The 25,891-nt window shown below is 39.5% G+C and overlaps 1 protein-coding gene across 7 annotated transcripts; it reads right to left on the bottom strand.

The window, feature by feature from the left end:
- Positions 1 to 1,099: 1,099 nt before the first annotated feature.
- On the bottom strand, positions 1,100 to 24,621 carry pklr (pyruvate kinase L/R). Of its 7 annotated transcripts, none has more exons than XM_017712363.2 (11): positions 24,551 to 24,621; positions 17,148 to 17,312; positions 16,940 to 17,031; positions 16,706 to 16,837; positions 11,648 to 11,834; positions 9,919 to 10,192; positions 7,596 to 7,746; positions 4,264 to 4,416; positions 3,738 to 3,904; positions 1,565 to 1,746; positions 1,100 to 1,358 (listed from the first exon to the last, which is right to left on the bottom strand). In XM_017712363.2, exons 1-11 carry the CDS (start codon positions 24,585 to 24,587, stop codon positions 1,252 to 1,254), a joined length of 1,647 nt encoding a protein of 548 aa, XP_017567852.1. In that variant the 5' UTR covers positions 24,588 to 24,621; the 3' UTR covers positions 1,100 to 1,251. The 7 variants fall into 7 exon arrangements, with proteins under 7 accessions (XP_017567852.1, XP_017567856.1, XP_017567854.1 ...); XM_017712367.2 differs by having other exon boundaries at positions 17,148 to 17,302; positions 24,551 to 24,603; XM_017712365.2 differs by lacking the exon at positions 24,551 to 24,621 and adding an exon at positions 24,132 to 24,154.
- Between the last annotated feature and the right edge of the window lie 1,270 nt (positions 24,622 to 25,891).

The raw sequence follows: 25,891 nt of genomic DNA, 5'->3' as shown, positions 1-25,891 counted from the left end.
TTCTACTGCTTTAGTCATTACTGACCAGCTCTCATTAAAACAGAGCATGATCGCATTTCTCACCTGATACGAGTGAGTGGTCAGCATAGACATGCTGACCCTGAGTTTCAGTTGAACTCGCTGCCCGGGACAAGTGGACCAGGACACACTGACTCTGCAACACCTCGAGTATGTGTGTGTGTGTGTGTGTGTTCAGCTGATAGTTTTTTCTTACTCAGCATAAAAGATGAAAGAATCACACATTTTGAACAGTATGTAAAGGGCACATTCTACATTTTCCCTAGAATTTCATTGTTTTCTTCCTCTTATGGACACACATTATATGCATAAAACTGGTTTTATGTACTAACAACAGTGATAATTCATTTTTAAATGACCTTTCTCTGATTGTTTATCCAGTGGAACCTTGGTTCCCAGTCCTGGTTCTGGAGTGCTTTTGCTGCTTTACAATGCTCAGTCCAACTAATCAGTTCATTAACCTTCCTAATTTGAAGTTGAAATCTACTGCAAGAAAATCCTAAAATATGCAGGGCTGACCAGGAAACTGTGCCTTAGAATTATACCTGGCCTTTTTTTGGTACACATATATGTTAATGACCTCTGATCTGATTGGTCATCTTGTATTGGCTTTCACTAGAAAAGAAGTCCAGGCTAAATTTGCATGGAACAAACTTTTAAGTCCAGCCTGAATTTCTGAGGAGCATCAGAAAAACATAAAATTCTTATGACTGTCTGGATATGTTGAAAGGAAAATTAACGCAATGATACCTTGTTTACCGACGGTACTAATTGTTTCATTGTTTCTCCTCACATCTTCCACTCCAAAAACTCTGCTATAGACTGTCTGCAGCAACAACAGTTTGTATGACTGTCTTTATCACTGCACTTTGAAAGGGTGGCCAAAGTGCTGTAGGCTGAATGGATGGTCATATGTAATTGTGCTCATGGTTTTTAAAATGGGCTTCCATGTACAGAGAGCAAGGATAGGTGTTTAAATGTTAACAATGTTTACATAGTATATAACTCATTAAAAAGCAAAGAAAATGCTTCCCTTGAAATGGACCTTTAAAAAGAAAAAGAAGAGTTTTTGTGAGGGCAGTATTTTACAACACATTTTATTTTGTTAATTGACACGAATGTACTGGATTTTCATTTGTGACTCAGTATTTCTGTGGTTAAGTTGTCTGCCAGTATGAATGTGCTCAGTCAAAAATGAGCATTCAGAGGCTGTATCCAATCAGATTCAGTGGTTCAGGGCGCAGTCACCGCTCTCATGATGTTAGTGTGTCCAGATCCAGGACTCCATCCAGTCACCACGATCACCATGTCACCAGGCTTAAAGAAGCCTCGTGCTTTACCTAAACACACAGACAGCCACAGCATTTTGCTATATAAGAGAACATAAGAGGCACTGAAAATACTGAAAAAGGATTATAATGAGTAAAACAGCCCTAACTTAACCCAAGCTATCCACGTTAATCAAATAAATGTAACATCCGGGCAAATATAGCTATACAAGTGCACACACACTCTCACACATTCACACACACACACACATACAAACCTATGTTCATGCCGAAGGTGACACGCTTGTCCACGTCATCTGCCCAAACCTCTGGAGGTGGGGTGTGGAAGAGGGCGGGGAAAACCCCCCGCAGCAGCTGAGACTGCCGGGCCACCTGAGCATTTCTGGTCACAGCGATGATGGGACAACGCGGACGATAACGAGACAGCAGCTGAGCAGATCTGAGGAAATATCAGTAAAATGCAGAATCAAAGCAAGAGTTTTACAAAATCACAACTCGCGGTGTAGAAGTGCATATTTCCAAATTTTCAACATTTTCACAATTTCAGCATAGTGAAATCATTAAACAAAGTCATTGAGAGTGGTTTGATGCTAATTGCTCCACTCTAGACAAACTTACCGAGTCACAGTGGTGGTGATGAACACATGTATGGGACCAGACGAAGCATGTACCTCATAGAAAGTTATTACAAAAACACTGCCTAGAGCATAGATAGTTTTGAGATCAATTGTTGTCCTTAAACATTATTTAAAATCCACTCATAGCTGAGAGGCATATGCAGGGTATTATAAGGCTATTTGACCCCCAAAGGAAAATAACTTTTACACCACTGCTGTGAACAAATCTGAGATGGTAATTTTCTCAATTATGTATCACTTCACACCAAAGCACACTGAATTTACAAGGTCTGAATTATGCAGACATTTTGGAAAATTGATGGAATTCCCCAGTAACAGTTTTTACAGTTGGTCTCAGTTCTAATTCTGGTAATGTGAATATCCTTTCCCCCTAGAAAATTTTATCAGAAATGCACTTCAGTGCAATTTACTGCAAGCCTCACTCTGACAGACCAAAAAAAAAATCACTCAAAATATTCAGATCCAAACATTTTTGCTGCTTCTTCCACACTCCTGAGACAGATGTAACGAGTGGACGATAAATGCTGCTAACCCTAGTCCTGAGTATTTCTCAGCTGTGGGACAGACTGTCAGAGGAGTCCAAACAGTCTTGGCATACATTCCATACTGAACTGACAGCTCATGATCATAAGCGAGGGTCGGGATGTAGACCGACCGGTAAACAGAGAGCTTCGTCTTATGGCTCAGTTCCCTCTTCAGCCCTACAGTCCAGTACAATGACTGCAATCCCAGCCTTCAGCCGATCTCACGATCCCTCTTCCCATCACTCACGAACAAGACCCCAATATACTTAAACTCCTCCACCTGGGGCAAGTCCTTTCCCCTTACCCCTCATCCTTTTCCGGGCTTTCTTGGATTAGGGCCTTGTCATGGTGGAAGGGCTTGATTGGTCTAGGGATCTTCAGAGCTAAGTCGTCAGGAACAATATGTTCCTGGAAGGTTCTTCCAGAGTGAGCAGGTCTGGAGTGAAAACCCAGACTAACTTGATCCAAAAACTCCATGAAAATAAGACACATACAAACGTGTACCCTACCTGGGAGAGGGTCACCGAGACCTACCCCTGGAGCCAGGCCAGGGGGTAGCGAGCGCCTGGTGGCCGGGCAGCCCACGTATCCCGGCCGGGCTCAGCCCAAAGAGGCAATGTGGGGAGACCATGTGGGCCCACCACCCGCAAGGTCCCACATGTGACAGTGATGCAGTGCCGTATAGGCAGTGGGAGATTGTGGGGAGGCCCTTGGTGGCCTAGGCCCCTTTGGCAGAAATGCTGTAGCATGTACTGTACAAAATTTATAAACAAGTACGTCTGTAATTGCATAAATCATCTGTGTATTAGAACAGATTTACACATCTTTTCTCACATTTCTCAAAAAGCAAAAACAAACATTTCTGAATATCTTGGTGGAAGGTAGAGTGCAGCACATCGTCTGCTCTGAATGTGTCACATTTTAAATAGGTAAGTATGCCATTGTGTAAATCAGTTTACTTACTGTCTGCTTCATTCATGCTTAACTTAAATATAGGAGGATTTTCCATTAGTTGTCACTACATGATTTACTTTTGTTTTACATAGTTATCCAAAGGACTTTTTAACTCTAACTTTTTAACTTTTTAGATCCAGTTTAACTGCTTTGAAAAGCCACATGTAAAATTAGTGAAAGCAATGAAAAAGTGTGAACACACATGCCAAATGACACTTCTGCCCCAACCCCCGTTCCATTCAATGTGTTTTAGCAATCAAGAAAACCAGTAATATTAAGTGATAAAATAGATAATAACTTTGTGGTGTGTGTACCTGCCGGTGGTGGTGAGGACGATAATGGCTCCAGCACAGCATTTGAAGGACGACTCTACAGCTCCAATCGCTGTGACCTCTGTGGGGTCCAAACTCAGAGGAGTTAAACGCCTCAACTCCTCAAAGAGCTGCTGATGGAAAATAGCTGCTTCTGCTTCCCTACTAATCTGAGAGAGATAGAGAGAGAGAGAGAGAGAGAGAGAGAGAGACAAAGAGAGAAAGAAAGAAAGAAAGAAAAAGAGAGAGAGAGAGAGAGAGAGAGAGAGAGAGAGAAGGCAGACACAGAGAAAGACAAAAGATACAGAAAGAGAGAGAGGGGGACAAAAAGACAAATGGGGAATGACTTAACTTGGCAACTCACTAGATGCAGACAATAAAATTTAAGAGAAGAAACAAGTTTATACACACACACACACACACACACACACACACATATGCTGACTCATAACATAATAACAAACAGCACAACCCCAGTGCAAACACACTGCGAACATGGCCCTCAAAATGCACACATGAGTACACCTACTGAGTGCATCATGGCCACGGCCTCCACTGGGTAGTGTCCCTTGGCTGTTTCTGCTGACAGCATAACACAGTCGGCTCCGTCCAGCACGGCATTCGCCACATCACTGCTCTCAGCTCTGGTTGGCCGCGCGTGAGACACCATACTCTCCAACATCTACATACACAAACACACAGGACAGATTTTTAAAAAAATTTGATTTCAGCTCAATTCAAGATTTCTCACATAAATCAAAAAAATACATAAATTCAAAAATAATAAATGTATCCAAAGCAAAAAGGCGCATTACATGGTCTTTATGAAAACTGATTTAATGAGATTTATTACACATTAAAAATGGCATGACATTTCAGCCAGCACAGCCTTCATCAGATCCAAGTAAAAAGAAGGACTACTTACGTCTCTCTTCTCCTCTTAAAAAGATGATTTCATAAAAACATCTTTATGCAAAATGAGGTGAAATTTATACGCTGTTACTTTTAGTCTTCTCTCTCACCTAGGGTTTGAGGAGCAGTTTAGTGGTCGTGCAGTTGGGTTTTCTTTCTGACTGCCCACTCCTTCAACCGGTTATACTACATTTTCCTACTCATTTAGCATAACGGTGTTTCCACTTGGATTCACGGCAAAAGTTTTTCCCCTTATGTTGTTTTTTCTTCTTTTTAAGAAAAACACACATGATAGTTTTAGATCTGATGAAGGCTGTGCTGTGAATCTATAACACAAAATCCACTCCAACTCGTTCCTAAAGGTACTGGATTGTGGTCTGTCACACCAGAAAACAGCTCCACTGCCAAATGCTGGGGGGCTTTATACCTCTTTGGCTGAATGTGGCATTGAACATGGTGACTTAGGCTCATATGCAGCTCCTCTAGAGGGTGTCATTCTATTGGCAATGCTATTCTAAGAAGATTATACAAGCTCTGTGTGTGCAGCTGAACACTTGTGTCAGTTATGGGTGAACCTTAAAGTACATGAATTGACTAATAAGAATGGGTGTCTGCATACTTTTGGACATACAGTAGTAAGACTCTCATACATCTAGACACACAGAGGCGCTGCTGTAGCCCAGCTGTAAAGCTGTCAGGCCGTATAAAGCAGTTTATTAAGATAGAGATAAAGCACACTGACTCAACATCGCTGCAGGTAAACAGTGTGAGTGTCTGAGTGTGCACAGGTGTGTGCATTTGTAAGACTGAGGGTGACTGTTAAGTGTGTGTGTGTGTGTGTGTGTGTGTGTGTGTGTGTGTGTGTGTGTGTGTGTGTGTCTGTGTGCGAGTGTATATGAGTGTCTATGTGTGTGTGTGTGTGTGTGAGTGCTAGAGGTCTGCTACCTAACAGGGTCAGGCTTGGGTCTGTTTTCTAATGAATTATTTTTTAAATGTAGTATACATATTTGTATTCGAAGGAATATGCCTAGGTAAATTTGTGCAGTGCCATGCATTCCCTGTGTCTCTCTGTGTCTCTATGTGTCTCTCTGTGTCTCTCTGTGTCTCACACACTGTCTCTCTCTTTCGTAACATTAGCAGCATCTGATGTTCCGCAGTATGACAAGTGGGTGAACGTGCCCCTGAATGAAAATGGGGATGAAGTTCAACAGTAAATCAACTGCACTGTCAAGAGTGGAGGATGAGAGGGAAGTGGTAGGTTGATGGAAAGGTCACAGTGGATCTTTCTCCTCCTCCTCCTGTTAAGCTCACTTGATGAGCCAGGGGTGTGGCCACGGCTAGGCCTGAGTAGGCATACCCAGACTGATCACAGGTCAACCCAAACAATTGGGGTAATATTTATTAATCCAATCTGTTAGCGCTGTGATTGTACTACATTCTCAGTCCTCTGCCTTCTTCTCTCAGCTCTCCAATCATAGCTTAGCAATAATTGCTATCCACCATTACTGCAAGCCTTCAGTTTCTTATCAGTGCACCGATGCCCATCCATCCATCCATTTTCTAAACCGCTTCTCCGTCAGGGTCGCGGGGGGGTGCTGGAGCCTATCCCAGCAGTCTTCGGGCGGAAGGCAGGATACACCCTGGACAGGTTCAGTGCACCGATGTTCAAATATAAAGTTTCAGTTGAGGTTAAGAGATGTAACTGGTTCATTTAAAAGTGAGATTCTGATATTTTAAAAAGTCATCATTGTGGTCTATCATCTGGGAATTTGGTATTTACGATGCTGTTTTACTACAAAAGCTGACATAGGCTTTGTGAAAATGTCAAAGCAAACATCTAACCCTACTTCAATAGTAAGACATAAATTGCTATTTTCTTTTTCCTCATCATGGTACATCTCAGCTTTCTGACTTTAACTTAGTTATGTTGTCTTCACTGGGCAAATGTGCCTGTGATAGGCGGATGTGTGCTTTATATCACAGGGTGCTACAGTGTTGGTTGTGCTTATGAGTCCATCACTCTGGTTGATTGTTTAAGTTTTGTACTCCAATGAGGCAGAAGTCCTGGATGACTGATGACTGCATGACTGTCAGGCAATAACCTGATTTAATGATGCAGGACTTTATATCTACATATAATAGCTGGAATTTATATCTACAAAGGCAGCTTTAATCTTTACAGGCCTATACAAAAATGTAATTCTGCTTAAACTACTGTTAAGAGCATTAAGAATTTCTGCAGTATCAACAGGAGCAAGAGGAACTTTAGCACAGTGGGGCTAACAGTTGATCAGAGGAGGGTGGATGCATGCTGCTCTCTGCCAGGTACAATCAGCAATTTCATAAAAATACATTGACAATGAATACTGCTGTGTCTTACAGATGTGCAAAACAGTTCATCCCAGTCTGGCATTTTCTGATCACTTTAAAGAAAAGCATTGAAATGTATAATAATCAGTGGACGTGAGCAGGTACGGGTTGGGTATGGGTTTCAAATTTAGCACTACCAGTGGGGCTAAGCTGGTCCAGGTCTCAAAGCTGCAGGTACAGGTCAGATTTGGATTCAATTTCATGCTTGTGTATACCTTTTCAGTGCGTGCGCAAAAAATAATAAAAGCTCTGCAAAAAGTTCACACCTACATAGGGGTCACAGATGTAAGTATTTCAGTCAGCATTTATGTCTCATTACATCATCACTGTAAAAATACTGCTCTAGATAGAACAGTAAACAAACTGTTTTCTCTGCCAAAACTACTTCATGTAGGATCTGAGTGCTTCTGTTTAATCCTACTTCTGTAAGTTTCATTACTCAGTGTTTCTTCTTCATTCTCTTTGGGAGATTTTGTCTGTTGCAGTCTCTCAGCTTGACCACCACTGAAGTGAACACTAACTGACTTCTGTTAATTTGATCTCCACTCTTCTTGTTTTATTTGTGAGTGCATGCATAACCTGTGTAGCGCAGATGACTGGTTTTCCTGCTGAATTGCAGCGTCCAATCATCATCTTCTGTGCAATGAAGACTTTCTCTGCCGGAATCTCAATGCCCAGATCACCACGGGCAACCATAATTCCATCACTCTCCTTCAGGATCTCATCAAAACTAGAGAGAGAGAGAGAGAGAGAGAGAGAGAGAGAGAGAGAGAGAGAGAGAGAGAGAGAGAGAGAGAGAGAGAAAATAGAGGAGTCACATAAAACATGTTTGAGGGAACAGAGTGAGTGAGAGAGAGAAAGCGAAAGAAGAGCACATGTAGGTTTATATATAGTAGTACATGCAGAATACATAAAAAGTACATCCAGATAAGGGCGACATCCATCATTGATGCGTCCACTCCAACATGCACATGCTCACACACACCCACACACCCTGATGCTCTTCATGTTCATTCTTGCACACTGCAGGACAGCAGATCTGCAAGATAACGTCTAGAACATGCTGGATTTCATGCAGAATATCGCTCATACTCCATTCCACACAGGGGGTTTAAAACCCATGGACAAAGCTACAAATAAAAAATTCATAGTGTTTTCATCAGGAGCCTTCAGAAGAACACTGCACTGAATCACACTGCTTAATTATAGTATAACTGCACTGATTTAACTTTTTATTTAAAACACTGTCCTGTAGGAAGCTGTGCACAAAGTTCCATTCATGAAACTGAGAAGCAGTATGTATGCATGCATGTATTTAATTAATTTATTTATGTATGTATTCTATTTATGCTCTTTCTATTTTGTATGCAAGTGTTCTGTGCTCTAGTCCATGATCTGAAATTCAAGTCCTGGTTTTATTACACACCAGCAAGCTGCCACATTAGTTTAATGTTTAGTTATTTTTCACGCCAAGTTGATTTTTATGGCTCAAACAATGTATGACATTTTTTTTAACTTTAACTTTCACTCCAGTTCTTTATTAAACAATCATAAGAAGGGAAACGAATCCATTGAGTAGTGACCAAGACAAACTGTCCTAGATATAATGTGCATTAACTGTAAAATACTTACGGTACAGCATTTAGGGATAATTATAGACCAAACCATTGATTTTCAAAAGTACTTATCATCCCAGCCACACTAATTAGTTCAATTCTTTCATGAAAACATTACTCCATTCATTAGGTTAAGTAAAATAAAAAGCCATTATTTAAAGTATTTAATCAAAATAGTACAGCATTAGCTAATTTTTAAATTAAAATACCAAAGCATTGATTAAATTCTCTAATTAGCATACATTATTCATTAATCTTTTAAATTAAAATATCAAAAGCATTGTTTACATTTAAGTGAAATCATACAGCACTGGGTAATTTTTCAATACAAATACCAAAGCATTGCTTTAAAATCTTTAACTGAAATTGTACAACCTTGTTTTTTTTGTGGGGTGTTGAGAGGTGTGAGCTATCTTCGTGTGCCCAGATTTAGTCTTTCACAATGTACAAACATACAAAGTCTTTCACAAAGCAGAAGCACAGCTTTACATTATAATGTGCTGTTATGTGTTGGAAAGTGTATTGGGGGCAGAATGGTCTGAATTTTAGTATAGTTGTTTAGTTCGTTGCTGATTATATTTAGTTCACTGGTGTTTACTGTAGCTTACTTAGACTGTTTAATGTTTTAATTTGAGTATTGTTGTTAAGTTTGCTGAACATTACATATGTTACTGATATATCTAACATAATACATAACCTCTAACAGAATCTCTAGGTCAGACACTCTATGCTCATACTCATACTGCCATCTCACAAGAGTCTAATCAGAATAAAACAGCAATCACATGATAACCTATGGGTCAGCAGTTGTCTTGAATACATTATGAGATTTCCCCACAACAATAACACATAAATCTACTGTTACATGCATTAAGGCAAAATACAGCTCTTACACTGCAATGGTGAACACATATACTAAGATGCAGTACATGTGCTTACAGTACTAAGATCACTGATTACTGAGCAATAACACAATAAAAAAAGTACCATATATCAAACCTATACAAACACAAGTGTTTACACAGATAAAACAGACCATGGGATGAAAACATCACGTGGATGGAACTTGGAATTTGTAAGAGTGGCACTTATGTCTTGTTAGAAAGGAGCTAGACTGAAATACACTGTTATAAATAACACAGTGGCTAATACATTATGCTATTAGCCTCCATAACCACCCCACACTTCAGATACTAAAATTCCCAGGCTCCCCATGGTTGAGATCTTTTTTTAAAAATCTAAAGCACAGGTAAGTGACTTTTGGTATTTGTTGGTAAGTGACTCACTTCTGCACACCCTGTCTGCTCTCCACCTTGCTGATGATTTTGATGTCTTTGCCTTTGGGTCCGAGCGCATGCCGCACTGCCCGCACGTCCTCTGCACAGCGGATGAAGGAGGCAAATACCATGTCCACTCCTTGCTCCACTCCAAACTTAAGGTCTACCTGGTCCCGTTCGCTTACCGCAGATAGGTTGACAAGCTCCGCCCCCGGCAAGTTCACACCTTTACGGCTATACAGGATTCCCCCATTCTCCACACGAGTGTTCACCCACCCTTCACCTGAAACACAGACATAACAGTGCAGAAGCATGTGTCTCTGAGATGCGCCAGTGTTGTTGTTTGTTTTTTTTTTCATTTATTTATTTTGCTTTTCATTTATTTACATGAAAATTATTTTAGAACCAAGCCATCTTTTGCGTAGGAGGCTTGGCAAACCTGTATGTGTGATTTAAGGCAAAGTGAAAATGCATAAATAACTGTAAATAACTATGTGTATTTATGTCTACGTACACAGTGCTGTGAAAAGCATCCTTGCAGTTTCCTCTTAGATTTTGTTCTGTTTCTTTCAAGGGCTTAAGTAATAAGTCGAAAGTCAACAGTCAGATCAAAATATGCTGGTTGAACAGGCTGAAACTGACCATTTGGAATGTCTTGGCCGAAACCCAGCCATAAAAAAAACACTGGGATGTGGGACAGTGGAGCTACAAAACAGGCTGGACAGAGAGTGACCCATCAGACAGGAAGCATCTGACTATGTGACAGTGACAGTATGTGCTAAGTTCACCAGTTTGTGAGCACAAATGCAGCAATTATACTGTAAGTTCATTCGTTTTTATTTATTTATTTATTTTTTGCTGTACAATCATGAACTTTACATTAAATGGTAGTATTTCTTATAGGAACAGTTTTATCGCTTTTTGTCCATTATCATAATGCTAATGTCTGTTAGCGGCAAGCCAATGTTGACGAATATTATTTCGGAGAATTTATATATGTGAAGCAAGTAACAGATGTGTACACACTTTGTGCCGACAAAGCTTTTAGAGGTGCGTACATTTTCATTGTAGGTATGTGAAGCGTGTCAGATTACATACTTTTTTTTTTTTAATTTCACAGTTTTACACTGATTCGTTCTGCAAATATATCAACTTAAAGTCTATATCTGAAAACTACAGGCAGACCTGTTAGCCTGATAGTCTGCATCTTCCAAACCTGTTAAACAAAATCAGGGTAAATTTGTATAGTGTGTTTGCTATGGTTTCAGAATGTTTTCATATTTTCATATGCATGTGAGTGTGGGCTTCGGGCAAAAATGTAAATTAATGATGTTTGTTAGGCCAATAACCTAATAAACATCTACCCAAGATATTCGAAGCATTGGCCTATTTGGCAATAAAGAAATTGGATCTGGAATCAGTCATAAAAAGCTTTTTGTCCTTTGTCCACAGCTGACAGCTTCACTGTTTTACTGCACCTTTTAAACCCTGTTCTCACACTTGAAACGCAATTAGAATACGATCCTATGTAGTTAGTTTTCATAATTAGTTACAGCCTTAATGAAGTGAGTATTTATCTCAGATTTATTTTGAGCACATGTTTGCATTAAGTCACACTTGGCACTGTGCCTCCTGAGGTATGTACAATTGGATCTAAGTGCTCTTTGATCATTCATGTTCCCATTTTCAGGTAATGTATCAAAAACAGTGTGTGTGTGTTTGTAAAAGTGTGAGGTACCTATCTCCAGCACTGTGAGAGCGATGAGTCCGTCGTCGATGTAGATCCTGCTGCCTACCTGCACCACGCTGGGCAGGCTAGGGTAGTCCATCCACACCTTAGCACCATCTGTCCCATCACGCTCTGCTTCCCCTGTTACCACCTGCACCAGTGCACCACGTTCCAGCTTCACCTCACCATCTGCATGCTGGCACCAGGACACATATGCACACTTAATATTTAGTTTATTTCAATTGTTTCTGGCTTATAACATCAGGTCTCAAGGACTATAGTTGAATATTAGTGAGTTGGCTAACACTGGGGTATTTACTCTTGAGTTGATTATTGAGCATTGTTTCTGATAGATAAATGAAAAATGAACAAATGAATGAATGAATGAATACCCTTTATTTTACCACCACACCTTATTGTTCTTAATCCTTATTAGCTGACTGCTGTCCTTTGTAATTAAACCATTCTCTAAACCTGCTTTTAACTGATCGTGCAGAAATTTCACAATATTTGGTTTCATTTTTTTTTTGTCAAAGGTCTTTTTATTATTTTGAATGAGTTATTACATTAAAGAAATAAAATAAAATAAAATAATATAACCTCAAACCCTCCCACTCCCTACTGCACCTATAAATTCTCTTCTTTAAAAATAAATGCATATATAAACATATACAAAATAGTAAAGGTGGCTGTAACAGTCAAAAAGAAAAATGTAGCGGCAATAACAAAAACAGTGGTAGTACAATGTCATGCATCAATATTCACTTTGTTCCATTTGTTCCACATATGTAATGACAGGCTGCCAGATAGCATAAAATTTTAAGCTATCCCCTCTTGTTTTGCAACAAATTTTTTTGAGATTCAAGAAAAACTTTAAATCCCTAATCTAGTGGTTAAAAGTAGGGGGTGTGTATCTTTCCAAGGTTGTGAAAGTTTTTGTTGGTTTGCCTATACAAATATCTTGAGGTATCACCCCAAATATAGCCCCGAGTGGTGAAGGTGGAATAAAAGCTTCTAAAACATTTGACAGGAAGGAAAATATTGGAAGCCAGAATGTCATTAGTTTAGAACAAGACCAATACATATGTGAAAGAGTGGCTAGATCTGTTTTGCATTTTTCACACATAGGGTCAAGATCCGGTATGAATTTTTTCAGCTTTACTTGAGACCAATGTAAATGATGAACAACCTTGAACTGCATCACAGTGTGTCTCAAACATATTGATGAAGAATGAATTCTATTCAAAGCGTCCTCCCATATTTTGGGGCGTCCTCCTCTTCCCATTGTTGTTTCAGTGAAAGTAGAGATTCAGATTCTTCTGAATTATACTGTACCAATTCTTGTTGAGTTTGCAGATTCTAAAATGACATCTAAAAGATTTTTTGATGGCAAGGTGGGGAATTGTGGGTAATGTGATGAAATAAAACTATGAAGTTGTAAATACCTAAAAAAATGTGAATGCGGGATATTCCCAATTCTACTCAGCTGTTCAAATGTTCCAAAATTGTTAATAGAAGATCTTTTATTTTATTGTAGCCCATGTCCCTCCATTTAATGAAATCTGTGTCAGTTACTGAGGGAGTAGACATATTATTACCAATTATAGGAGCTAAACTGGAGCTAAACAGATGTATAGTTGGATAGTGGCTCAGGCATCGGGATAATTGAGCAAATCAATGCCTGCAGTGAGACAATACTACATGAATTCCTTTCCAATTGCACCCACTTAGGATCACTCTGTTCATTTGTGGTACTAATCCAATGTAATAGTATCCGTGTGTTACAGGCCCAATAGTAATACAAAAAATTTGGCAATGATAAACCCCCTTATGTACAATGTTTTTGTAGAACACTCAAGCGTGCTCTGGGTCATTTACTGTGCCAGATAAACTCAATCAACTTATTGATGTGCCTGAAAAAAGATTTTGTTAAAAATATTGGAATATTTTCAAATAAATATAAAAATGTTGGTGCCACGTTCATTTTGATTATATTTACTCTACCTCCTAAAGATAAATTGAGTAGGTCCCACTGTTCAAAATCTTGTTTCATGCTGGTTGTAAGGGGGGTATATTGATCTCTAAACTTATGTGTCACCCATATTCCTAAATATTTAAACTTATTAGTGTTTATTTTAAATGGGCACTGATTTAGTATGGCTGCCTTATTTACATTATTTATGGGCATGAGTTCACTCTTCTCAAAATTTATTTTATATCCTGATACTTTACTGAAACTATTTAATGCATTAAGTAATTCTGGTAAGCTAGACATTGGATCAGATATATATAAAAGCATATCATTCGCGTTGGAAACCTTATGCTCTAAACCTCCTCTATGTATCCCCTTAATCATATCCTCACTGCGTAGTAACGGTTCTATGACCAGTGAGAAGAGGAGCTGCGAGAGGGGACATCCCTGTCAAGTACCTTGTTCTAACTTAAAAAAGGAGGATAAAGTGTTATTTGTACGAATTGCTGCCAGAGGTGAGGCATAAAGAACCTCAATCCATCTGATAAATTTTTGACTAAAACCAAATTTTTTCATTGTGTAAATGAAAATCGATCGAATGCGTTTTCAGCATCTAATGACAATAATATTTCTGTATCTCCTGGTGGGGTGGGACTATAAAGAATATTGAATAACTTGCATGCATTAAAAAATAATTGTCTATGTTTAATAAATCCAGTTTGATCATCTGATATTATAGAAGGGAAGATTTTTTCTAATCTTTGAGCAAGAATCTTGGCTAATAACTTACAATCTATATTAAGAAGCGAAACTGGACAATAAGAACTACATTCCGCAGGATTTTTATCTCTCTTAAGAATTAGCAATGCCTGACGCATAGTAAGAGGCAATGAGCCAGAGGTGTATGACTCTTCATATTTTGTTTCAGATTTTTACTTGTACTTTATTGCATATCTGCATTTCTTCTATGTCAGTGGATTTAAGCAGAAACAGCAAACAGAAACACCCTTTTCTGTGCACACATTGCCAGTCAAAAGTTTGACTCAGAGGTGTCAGGATAGGTGGGTATACTGTGCCTTCCAAAATATGAGCATTCAACATAAATGTTCTCACTTTTGAACAATGAGATGTTTTGGTTTAAATCCACATGCTAATGAATCTTTCTGAATGCTAGTGATTGTATTTTATGTCTTTAATACATATGAATACACAAAAATCAATTCATGTAAATATAATCTTAATCCAGTACAGCATGATCCAATATAACACTATGAAAATAACACTAAGTTTGTGTTTATGAATGCATTTATTCATGGGTGCAACTTTTAAATTAATTTAAAGAATTAAGGTATGACAAAACACACAATCACCAAAACTGGTTTTGGGACTGGGAAGGACTGCTCAAGGGTACTTAAAACAACGAGAATGTACTCATTATATATTTCATAGAGAACATTCCATTGTTTACACCAATGAAGGAAAATCTCAGTTTAAACAATAATCATAAATGTCAGGCTTTTGCTAAGCATCAGCATCATAAGCTCCTGAGGCAACATGCTCTCAAACACTTAGCTTTCAGCGCTGAATCTCTTCTCATCATGTTGCAACAAGAAGTATGAGTTTATCAAGTAGTGCATTAGCAGTGATGATCTAATCATTCTGGAGTTAAATGTGTGGAGGATAGTTATGTGGATTTAAGTATCGAAAGTGAGTTGTTTAGGCATGAAAGTAGCTGAGCATGAGTTGAGCACCATAAAGAAATACAGCAACTACAGTTACCTAAATCTTAGCGTGAAACATCATCTATCAGCTTGCTAACATAAATGCTAGAAATCACTAGCATATTAAAGATTTGCTGGCTATTTTTGCCCCTGTACAGAGCCCTGGAGGGGACAGGATAAAATATATTATTAAAAATAATATCTAATCTGAGTGAATGTTCTTCAGTTTGTATGCACATCTTTTATTCAAGGTCACAATTTCTTAATTCATTGCCATGATTACCAGTTAGTTTCACTCATTTTCTGTTAACCATGCACATGTTTTTTAATTGTGCAAACAAGATAAATGTCATCAAAACATGCTGTTTGATAGTCCTGTGCAGAAGTAGCTAACAGTTCTCCGAAACCCTCTGAAACCATCTGACAGATTTTGATCAGCTAGACTGATATGATGACGCACAGAAATGAGCTGATTTAGACTGATTTTGTTTTGGTTGCATTATGTGCATTAATGTTTCTGTGTGTGCTGAAATGTTGATGATGACCATTTCTTCCAGTCATGGTGTGAAGGCCCCTAACACTGCAAAAACGAAACACAAACATTTGGGCTGGAATATTTTCAAAATATAGTAAAGAAAACTGTAAAATCATTTTTAAGGTAAAACCCACTTTTTGTGTGTCAGGTGAAACTCTAGCTCTTTGCATGAACACGGTCCATATGCTCTCTTTCACATTAACACTGCTGTTTCCTTTCCAACTCTCCTAGACTCTGGAGCCATGGGCAACTTCAGAGATTGCGAGTTGACCAAATAGTTGCTGCTGCAAGATCTAACAGTTCCTCTGCAAATGCAGGCAATGGATGACAAACCCAGAAACTGGATCAGTCACACACATTACATCAGCCCTACAATTCACTGTAGGGGCATGTCATCATGAATCAATAACAGTATTTGTCCTCATCTGTTCCTCACATTCTGTAATCTTAGGTCAGCCTTAGGTACACTTACATAACCTTTGCATTTCCTGGACAAAAAGAAATCACCACCTGGTGCCAAGAGCGCTGGCTGTCTTAGCCTATTAACAGTGTAGAAAGCTCAATCATTTCCAATTTGGCTGACATTCCTGAATACTCTCATAACATCTGGAAGGAGTTTTCACTAAAACCAAAGCCACATGTCTTCCACCACACCAGGTAAGAGACTGTGCCATACACTGTATAGAAACTGCCCTCAGCCCCAGGTGTTGTATTTTCTGCTTATACACCAACACAAACGTGACCATAACTTTATATTTATAAAATCTCCAGTGGAATCAAAACACACACATACACACTTATATACACTGGCATTCACTCACACACCCACAATGACTTACCCCATGCACCAGCCCAGTGCGGATTTCTGGGCCTTTGGTGTCCAACGCAATGGCCACAGGCCGGTAGTACAGTGGGTCAGAGGTCAATGTCTCCACTGCCTCCCGAATATTTCGGATAGACTCACTATGGTACTGAGAGAGAAAGACAGAGAGAGATTCTGTCAAAACTGTCTCCTACCTTGATGTGTTTCCACAAATACACACACACATACACACACACACACGTATGCACACCTGGTGGGTGCCGTGGGAGAAGTTGAGGCGAGCTATGTCCATTCCAGCCTTCACCATCTCCTGCAGCTTGGGAACAGAGTGGGATGCAGGACCTTCCAGCCAGGAGCACAGCAGGAGACAGAAAAAAAGCAAGAAAAAAATGAAAGAAAGAAAGAATATGAGTCAATATTCCTTTCCTTGCTTGCTCATCACAGCGGGTCTAACTAACCAATGGTGCAGATGATGCTGGTGTTGCGAGCTGTAATGGGCTCCTGGTCGATGTCCAGCAAACACAGGTGCTCCAGGAAAGTGTCGGCCATTGAGGCGTCTAGTTGTTGTTTCTGAATAAAAGAGTCCGGTAGAGCCATCACGTCAGAATAACGTCTGATACGTGCTAAGAGAGAGAGAGAGAGAGAGAGAGAGAGAGAGAGAGAGAGAGAGAGAGAGAGAGACAGAGACAGAGACAGAGAGAGAGAGAGAGAGAGAGAGAGAGAGAGACAGAGAGAGAGAGAGAGAGAGAGACAGAGACAGAGACAGAGAGAGAGAGAGAGAGAGAGAGAAAGAGAGAGAGACAGAGACAGAGAGAGAGAGAGAGAGACAGAGAGACAGAGAGAGAGACAGAGACAGAGAGAGAGAGAGAGAGACAGAGAGACAGAGAGAGAGAGAGAGAGAGAGAGAGAGAGAGAGACAGAGAGAGACAGAGAGAGAGAGAAACCCCATATTAGTTTTCTTTACATAACTATGCACAAGTTTGTGTGTCCTGGTCAAATTACATATTTTGTTGAATTTGTATGTGAAAATAAGCTGCACATATTCTATAGAAATATATACAGAGATACTTCTGCACATTTTAACACACAATCACTGTTTTTTGCATATTGGAAAATGTTTGCTTTTTTGCAATGTTAAAACTCTAAAATTAGCTGGAAAATGTCACATAAGCACTACAATTTGCCAAAAAGGTACATAAAGAGGATGTGTTATTTCAAGGAAAGTAATTAGACCAGGGCTATTCAAACTTCTGTGTAACTGTGCAGTTAGCATGATCTTCCATACATATTATTACAAATGGACAAACAACAAATGAGGGTAAAAAGGAGTGTCTATGTGTGCACACGTACAAGAGAAAACAAAAGAGAAAAAAGCGGAATGTTCAAAATGAGAAGTACAGTGATGGAGAAACAGAAATAAAGGCTGTGAGAAAAGCAGGGACATTTTCTTTAAGTGTGAGATTCATAAAAGATAAACCTCTGTCTAGAAAAGCTGCGGCTGTGTGGGAGCTGCCAAGGCCTTTGATAGCTTTATTAACTCAAAGCGGAAAAGATGAACTGAAAGAGAAGAGATAGAGACAAAGAGAGAGAGAGAGAGAGAGAGAGAGAGAGAGAGAGAATAGTTCCAAGGTCGATAGAGAGCTACCGCCTGGGAGAGAGATGGTGGATGGACAGTCAATACTTGTTGAGTCATGAAAAAAAAGGCTGGTTGCAGAGAGACTTGGTGCAGTATGCAATTTTTAAAAAGTATCTCAGATTTCTGTTTTATTTTAAGGTATTCCAGGTTTCTTTTTGGTTTTATGGTAGCTCAGATTTCTTTTTTGTATTAAGGTATCTCAGATTTCCGTTTTATTTTAAGGTATCTCTGGTTTTTCTTTTGGATTTAAGCTATCTCAAGTTTCTTTTTGGTTTTAAGGTATCTCAGATATCATTTTTGTATTAAGGTATCTTAGATTTCTTTTTTATTTTAAGGTATCTCAGATTTATTTTTTGTTTTACAGTATCTTGGATTTTTCAGAATATTAGCCAATATTGATGAGTTTAAAACAAAAATAAATAAAAACATAAATAATATTTAATTGTCAGGTGGAGAATATTTGTCATTTTTTCCATTTTTTTTTCAATACAAAGTTTTATTGTCAACAAGCAAAGCAGCTGTAACTGAAAATGACAGATGGTAAAATGATCAGTATCTCTCAATACACTCAAATACATTTGTAATAAAACAATATACTTATTTATCTGGTTCTACTTAATAAGGTTTTCTTATTTTTCTTAATGAACTGGGTTCTCTAGACAACCGAAAGTAAAGAGCATATAAAAGATCACTCTGTCACCCATTAAAGTTCGCTTATCACAACTGAAAAAAAAAGTTGGCTGCCTCTGTGCTTGTGGTTTTGGGGTTCCTGGATGTTTTTGCAAAAGCCTGTGTTCTTTTGGCAAGATGCTGTGTCCTAGTTTAGGATCCACAACACAACAATGATCCAAAAGCAGCTTCCAAACCAAGAAAGAAGCCAATGACTGAACTGCAATCCAGTGGTTTGTAACAGCTCTCTTATTCTCCTGATCTGAACTCTAATGAAAACCAGTCTGAGGAATGCAGTCCCTAAACACACACCCACAATCCTCACATGAAAGTTCTGTGTTGAGCAACTGTTTGCAGACAGAGACAAACCAATAAACCCCTTAAATAGCCAGAGCCACTGGCGGGCTAATTTGCATTGAAGTCAATGAATAATAAGTAACTGAATTATAAGTCTTAGTATGCAAGAAGCCTGGGATTTTCAGGGGTTAAACAAGTGGAATCAGGTGTGCTTCTGTTTAATTGGAATGAAAACCTGCAGCCACATTGTGATTAAGACTGACGGCAACCCAGTGTAGAGGAGCAGTTCTTGATCTCAGCATCTTCAACACCACATAAAGCCCAACACAACAGGAAACCACTTCTGGTCACCTCCATAAACTCTCCACAAACAAATAAAAACCAGGGACGTATCATAATCTGTCAACAGTGGAAGCAGCTCCAAATACACGATCAGCCAATTTATTATTTATATTTTGGATGATCTGTCACAGGGGTGGCACGGTGGCGTGGTGGGTAGCGCTGTCGCCTCACAGCGAGGAGGGCCTGGGTTCGATTCCCCAGGTGACCAGGGTCCTCTCTGTGTGGAGTTTGCATGTTCTCCCCGTGTCTGCGTGGGTTTTCTCCGGTTTCCTCCCACAGTCCAAAGACATGCAGTCAGGCCAATTGGACATGCTAAATTGCCCCTAGGTGTGAGTGTGTGAGTGACTGTCTGTGTGTCTGCCCTGTGATGGACTGGCGACCTGTCCAGGGTGTATCGTGCCTTTCGCCCGAAGACTGCTGGGATAGGCTCCAGCACCCCCCTGCGACCCTGACGGAGAAGCGGCTTGGAAAATGGATGGATGATCTGTCACAATTAAATCACGTAAGTGATGCCAGAAATGCAGAATCACTGTATCTTAATGCTGCAGCTACACCAAAGTATGATAAGGCATAGCTCTAAATTATGCTAAAAAGCCAGTTGGCATGACTGATGTCATTTAAATAAGGAACTGATTTTTCCTTTAGGAGTTTAAAATGTCAGGTTGCCCTTTTAAGGGAAAATAAACTATTATACTGCTGTGACCTTGGTGTGCTTGTGCTAACCAACACAGTGTACATGTGAACTTTTGGTTAAAAAAAGGGTTCGTAAAAATAGGCATAAAAAAGATTCAGCCAGTTTGACTGCAAAATAATGGAATCATAGGGGTGCTGTAATGATTGGGCAGCGGCAGGATGTGCAGGGTAGCTTTAACACTCGTCGCCGATCAAATCAGCACAGGTCAAAAGCAGACAGGTACACACAAGGAGAATCCATAATCAGGAGTCAACACTGGATGAAATGAATTGCACCAAGTACAAAAGGAAAGGCTCAGAAATTTGGGGAAGCATAAGTTTGAGTTAACCAGTTAAATAAAGTCACTATCTGCTTTATAACATAAGCCTTTGTGTTCTTTGTTCTCAACAAGAAGTGTCTCTCTTTCTGTAATGCACACAGGCCTTCAGAGGTGTCAGATGATGTCAGAATTCAGTTCACAGAATAAAAAAACAGAAAGACAGAAGTAGGTCAAGACACAAATACACACATTCACACTCAGTAATATTCACATACGCATTTAGTCACAAGTTATTCAGTGGAAAAGCTGTTTCGGCTTCAGGCTCCAGAGAAGCCGAAATGCCCCCCTCACTGAAACATAATCACATAATGACAAGTTCACAGTCTTCATTTGCACAAATCGAAAATATTGATCCACACTCGTCCCATATCATCTACTGCCTGCTTCCTCACATCAGCTCCAGTCTACTCCTCTTTCCTTATGCACAACTGATCCGCTCAGAACTAATGAAGCCACTGAAAAGCCCCTGCAGCTTTTCTGAATGTCAGTAATACTGACAGTAAATCTCTAAGTCTCAGATTGAGTGCTTCCATAATGAACTAGTTAGATGTAGTGTAAATAGTGAGTTCAAATGCAATGGATTGTAAAAATGAAGTGTTGAATGTTGCACACTGTGTACAGGCTGCTATACACAGGAGGAGCTATAAGGGATCAGAATTTTTTATGGCCAACACACAGAGAAAAATTAAAATAATCATTGTAATTACATGTAGCTAAATGTATATGGGGCTGCTCCCTGCCCACTTTATGTTTGCTTGTATAAATTTAGAGCAAAATGTGTTTGTGTGTATGTACTTGTGAGTGTGCATTATTGTGAAATATCATTGAATACATATTATAAAAAACAAAAAGAAACAACAGGCAACCGCTGGTATTAAGACATGTTTCAATGACATGAGGCACTGAGCTGTAATTTGCTCTTTCTTCTTAACATTTCAATAAAATTCATGAACTAAATGAATACTAACCTGCAACAGCCCAGGCGCTGCATAGTACAGTACAGTACAAGTTTGTGTATAGTGTAAGAATGTAGCGCACAGTGCCCATATTGAGACACAGAGCACGGCTCAGCTTGCCTGAGTGTCTCAAAACCAGCCAACGTAGACTGCATTTTTCTCCCATTACGTCACTAAAGGCTGTTTTGCAGGATTCGTCAAACGCAACAGAGGAATGCACCCTTAGTTTATGAGAATTCAAAGCATTCAAAGTGTATCTTTTCACATCTTCAGTGATCCAGTCTTCAGCACACAGCACAGGTTTTGAAAGCCATTTGAAAATGAGCAGAAACAGCTGTGAGTGGGCGAAATGTTGAAGTTTATGATGACATTATATAATTATATTGCATTATTTCATTATAATACATAATTATGCATTATCTTTATCTTTATTTATATTATAATTATACTCTGAGTTCTACACACAGATATTTTTAACAATGTGCATGTCAGCTCTTCTTCTTTTTAAGCATCTTCTTGTTACTAACTGGTGTGCAGCATTTAGGATGTATGTATGAAGAGTTTTGCTATAAAATGAAACATAGTACATGAACAATTTAACAAATGTAAAGTTTTTTGCCATTTGAATTTTATGTTTTTTAAAAGGCACTCTTTACATAATACTTGCAGCATATTCAGCCAGAGGCACACTCATAATGTATTGTGTTTCATATCATTATTGCGTTATCCAACAACTTTGCTGAACACTACATCGAATGTCCAGGCCACAGAATCATCGCATGCAGTTAAACTAATCTAACCTGGATCTAGTGCAGACAAATATGTGAAGTTTAAAATGGATTTCAGCTGTTAAGTGGAGAAAGTCATTTCCTTTCAAAAGGACAGCGCCAACACAACTACAAAGCTGAATTATGAGAGAATGTGTAAGTTGAACAGAGCATAAACAGAGCAAGTCTATTTGAGATTAGGCTGCTTAGTATTTGAATGCAGTTTGAAGCAAGTGAGCTGTGATTTAGTCATGAAAACTGGTAGAGTATAAGCTGTCGATACTTGTTACTTACATTAGCCTTGTAGCTGCAGTAATCAACTAAAGAAACTGTTAGGAAACAAACTTAAGACACTAAAATGTCTGGGGTAGAAAACGTTGGAAACAAAAAAAGAAATTGAATCTTTGCTGCCAAACCCTTAATATGCTAGCTGACCACAGCAGAGCACTTACCTCCCATGCTGACCACTACTAGCGTCCAACCTAAAGAGACCCCTCTTTCAGCTAATAGACCAAAGTGGCAGAACCCAAACGCTCCACAGCTTGCACTGTATTTCTTATGTAATTTGAAATTGCTGGGTTTTCCCCCATCGCCCCCCCTTCACCCCTGTTTTCACTAAGGTCAGGTCACCATTCTGCAGAGAAATGTTGCTCTAAAACCACATGCCAGAACTTTGGACCTGACTGACAGTTCAAACAAGCAAGAGTCTTTGGACATGATCATTTCGTATCTCCGGATGGAATTCAAAATGAAATAAAACTTCAGAATATGGAGAGAGTCCTCTACAGTGTGTTTCTATGGTAACTGCTGTCCTTCACAGTTTGAAAGTGTGTGAGCTGATGTTAAACTGACTCGACCTGCCATGCAGGTGTGTAGTTATTGATCCAATGGCGTAAGGAGTGTTCAGGTAGGCGCAAGGCCATGGCTCAGAGAGAGAAAATGGGTTCCAACGGACACCAAGTTAAAAAGAAAAATTGGACCATTGGTTAGTTTATCTTCATGCGGCTCCAACAAAGCGTACAAGTGACACAGCTGACATTCGGTGGACCTTCTAAGTGGTAATTACTTCCATGGACTGTTTAACATGTCCATTGCTCACAGAAGAATCTTTGTTTTTATTTCTACAGGTGCAGGGCGCAAATGAGCAGGTGTTTACGCTGAAACTCCAGAAGAAAATGAAAGTTAGAGTGATAGCGTGTCACTGTGCGAACTGCATGTCTAAACCAGCATTCTGTCCAGAGTGACCCTTTAAGTAATGTCAAATAATCTTATGTCATGTCTGTTACTGTATGACATACTGTTCTCAGTAAGAATGGACAAAAGTGCACTGCACAGATAAAAACAGTGGTAGCAAACATCTTGAAACCTGTCCATACTTTTTGGCCATTTTCACAGAAGCAAGCTTCAACAGTGCCGTGCCCGAACAACACCTCTTGGGGTCATGTTAAAAAAACTGCATTAAGTCTTTTTCAACTTTTGAATGCATACATGCATGTTCTCTTTGGAACTGTTTTAGTCATTTTTGTGAGCATTTGAGAATAGGTTACTTTTACTTTATATGCAGCTGCAAATATTTTAGACTTAAAACATGAATTAATACATATCATTTCCATTAAGAGCTATATTAAGCTAAACAGCTCAGTGTTACTTACACTACCAGTACCTCAGCCTGAAATCTGCTGAACCCCTCCCCTCTACAGTTTCTGGCTCGGTGGGAAGCTTTGACGCTGGATGTAAATCAGTACCCAGAAGACAAACAGACCTTTGAGCTGAAGTTCTTTAGGAACACACACACCTTTCCCTGAGTGAGAGCCTCAGAGCTCCCTAAAGAGAGTATCACAGGGAAAGGTTGAGGGCAGTGAACTGTTAACTACTGCAAACTATTACTCAAACGATAACTTACAATGGTTTCTGTATTTAACATGCTGTAGCACAGAGCAGCAGATGATTCCGAGATTTTGTTTTAACCGCACAGCAGCAGAAGAAACGCAGACAATTCAGATTTTTCCAGTTAGCAGCAGAATTACCGCAGAAACAAGCATGTAAGGCTATGAGCTACAAGTCGGGAGTAAAACAAACAAGAACACAATAAGTTACAAAAATATATAAAGCCATGCATCCAGCGTGAGCTAAAAGCTGAGCAGGTGAACTTCTCCTCCTCAGGTGAGGAAGAGCTCCTACCTGAGAGACTCGGATCAGGAAGAAGACACACAGACATCGACACCAAGACGCCTTGAGGGACACGGATACCGAGAGGCAATCTGAGAGGAGCTTTAGCGCCATCTTACGGACGATAAAGTTTTCCTGTATTGACTCAACGTCCAGACCTGAGTGATTCGGAGTTATTTGAAGAATCGGTTTTCATGCGTGCGTTCACCAAAAGAGTCGATTCGTCTGGTTGTGAGTTCTTTGGCTCATTCTCCAACAAACCGAAACTAAACTCGCTGTTTAGCGGAGCTCCGCTGATTTTTTTCTGAAGTTTAAATGGTTAAGACGTAAACAACTTCAGTTTGGTGCCTAATGTTTAATTAGCAAAACTTAGTAAGTCATACTTGTTTACAGCGGAGGTGATAGGAACCAGGCGTCTGAAGAGTTTAAAGCATCTAAAAGCTACATTACAAAAGGTTATTGCATGAAATGGACATTGTTTTACAGTGGCGCTTAGATCAAATTTGGCCTGAAACGTATCCATTTATTTTAATTCCAATTCTTTATTTGTGTTGTACTGTGATGGACTGGCGACCTGTCCAGGGTGTATCCTGCCTTCCGCCCGATGACAGCTGGGATAGGCACCAGCACCCCCCACGACCCAGAAGGAGAAGCGGCTTAGAAGTTGTGTGTGTGTGTGTGTGTGTGTGTGTGTGTGTGTGTGATGCAGACATCAGGAACTCTGGTTCCTATCACCAACACTGTAAACAAATCAGAGTCAGTAAGTTTATCTACAAATGAACCATTTCGCATCAGATCACTCAATGACACTGTTTACATTTCAACCACTCAATAATGCAGACATTTTGAAAAATTGGTGGAATTCCCCTTTAACCTATCGACAACTTAAACTGCACTGGACCTATAATTCTGCAATACAGTGCTATTCTACGTCTATTCTTCTTACAGGTCAATGTGCTTATTTGTCTGTTATTTTGGCTACACAAGGATTCACTAGTAATTACACTAGTATTTACTTCTGTTAATCAGTCACTACTTAGAATAAAGAAATTACACACTGTTATATATGGTTCCTTATGGAGAACTGATGGTGACGTCCTGTATAAATAAAAATATTGTGTGGCCACGGCTTAGTAATGCGTGGGAATGAGATGATTACGTTGTGGCTAAGACTTAGTAAAGACTTGGATCGAGATCCTAATGCGTGGCCACGACTTAGTAAGCTGTGGTCTCGTTCACATGCTTTACTAAGTCATGGCCATGAATTAATCATCTCAATCCCACGCCTTACTAAGTCGTGGCCACGCATTAAGATCTCAATAGCGTTAATGAGGTGTTGCCACGCATTATTTT

This window comes from Pygocentrus nattereri, chromosome 3 (assembly GCF_015220715.1).
Source record: "Pygocentrus nattereri isolate fPygNat1 chromosome 3, fPygNat1.pri, whole genome shotgun sequence".
In the NCBI taxonomy this organism is placed as follows: domain Eukaryota; kingdom Metazoa; phylum Chordata; class Actinopteri; order Characiformes; family Serrasalmidae; genus Pygocentrus; species Pygocentrus nattereri.
The sequence above is the reverse complement of the archived record's forward strand: the minus strand, read 5'-3'. Positions and strand labels throughout refer to the sequence as shown.

Bases quoted from the DNA above. Each gene is read 5' to 3' on its own strand.
- pklr (XM_017712363.2), bottom strand. From the start codon at position 24,587: ATGTCTGTGTGTCTTCTTCCTGATCCGAGTCTCTCAG. The intron at 7,747-9,918 runs GTGAGTCACTTA...CTCTCTCTCTAG, and splicing joins AGCAGACAGGGTGTGCAGAA to TTTTGATGAGATCCTGAAGG. The intron at 4,417-7,595 runs GTTATGCATGCA...TTGTGTATGTAG, and splicing joins CAGTCATCTGCGCTACACAG to ATGTTGGAGAGTATGGTGTC.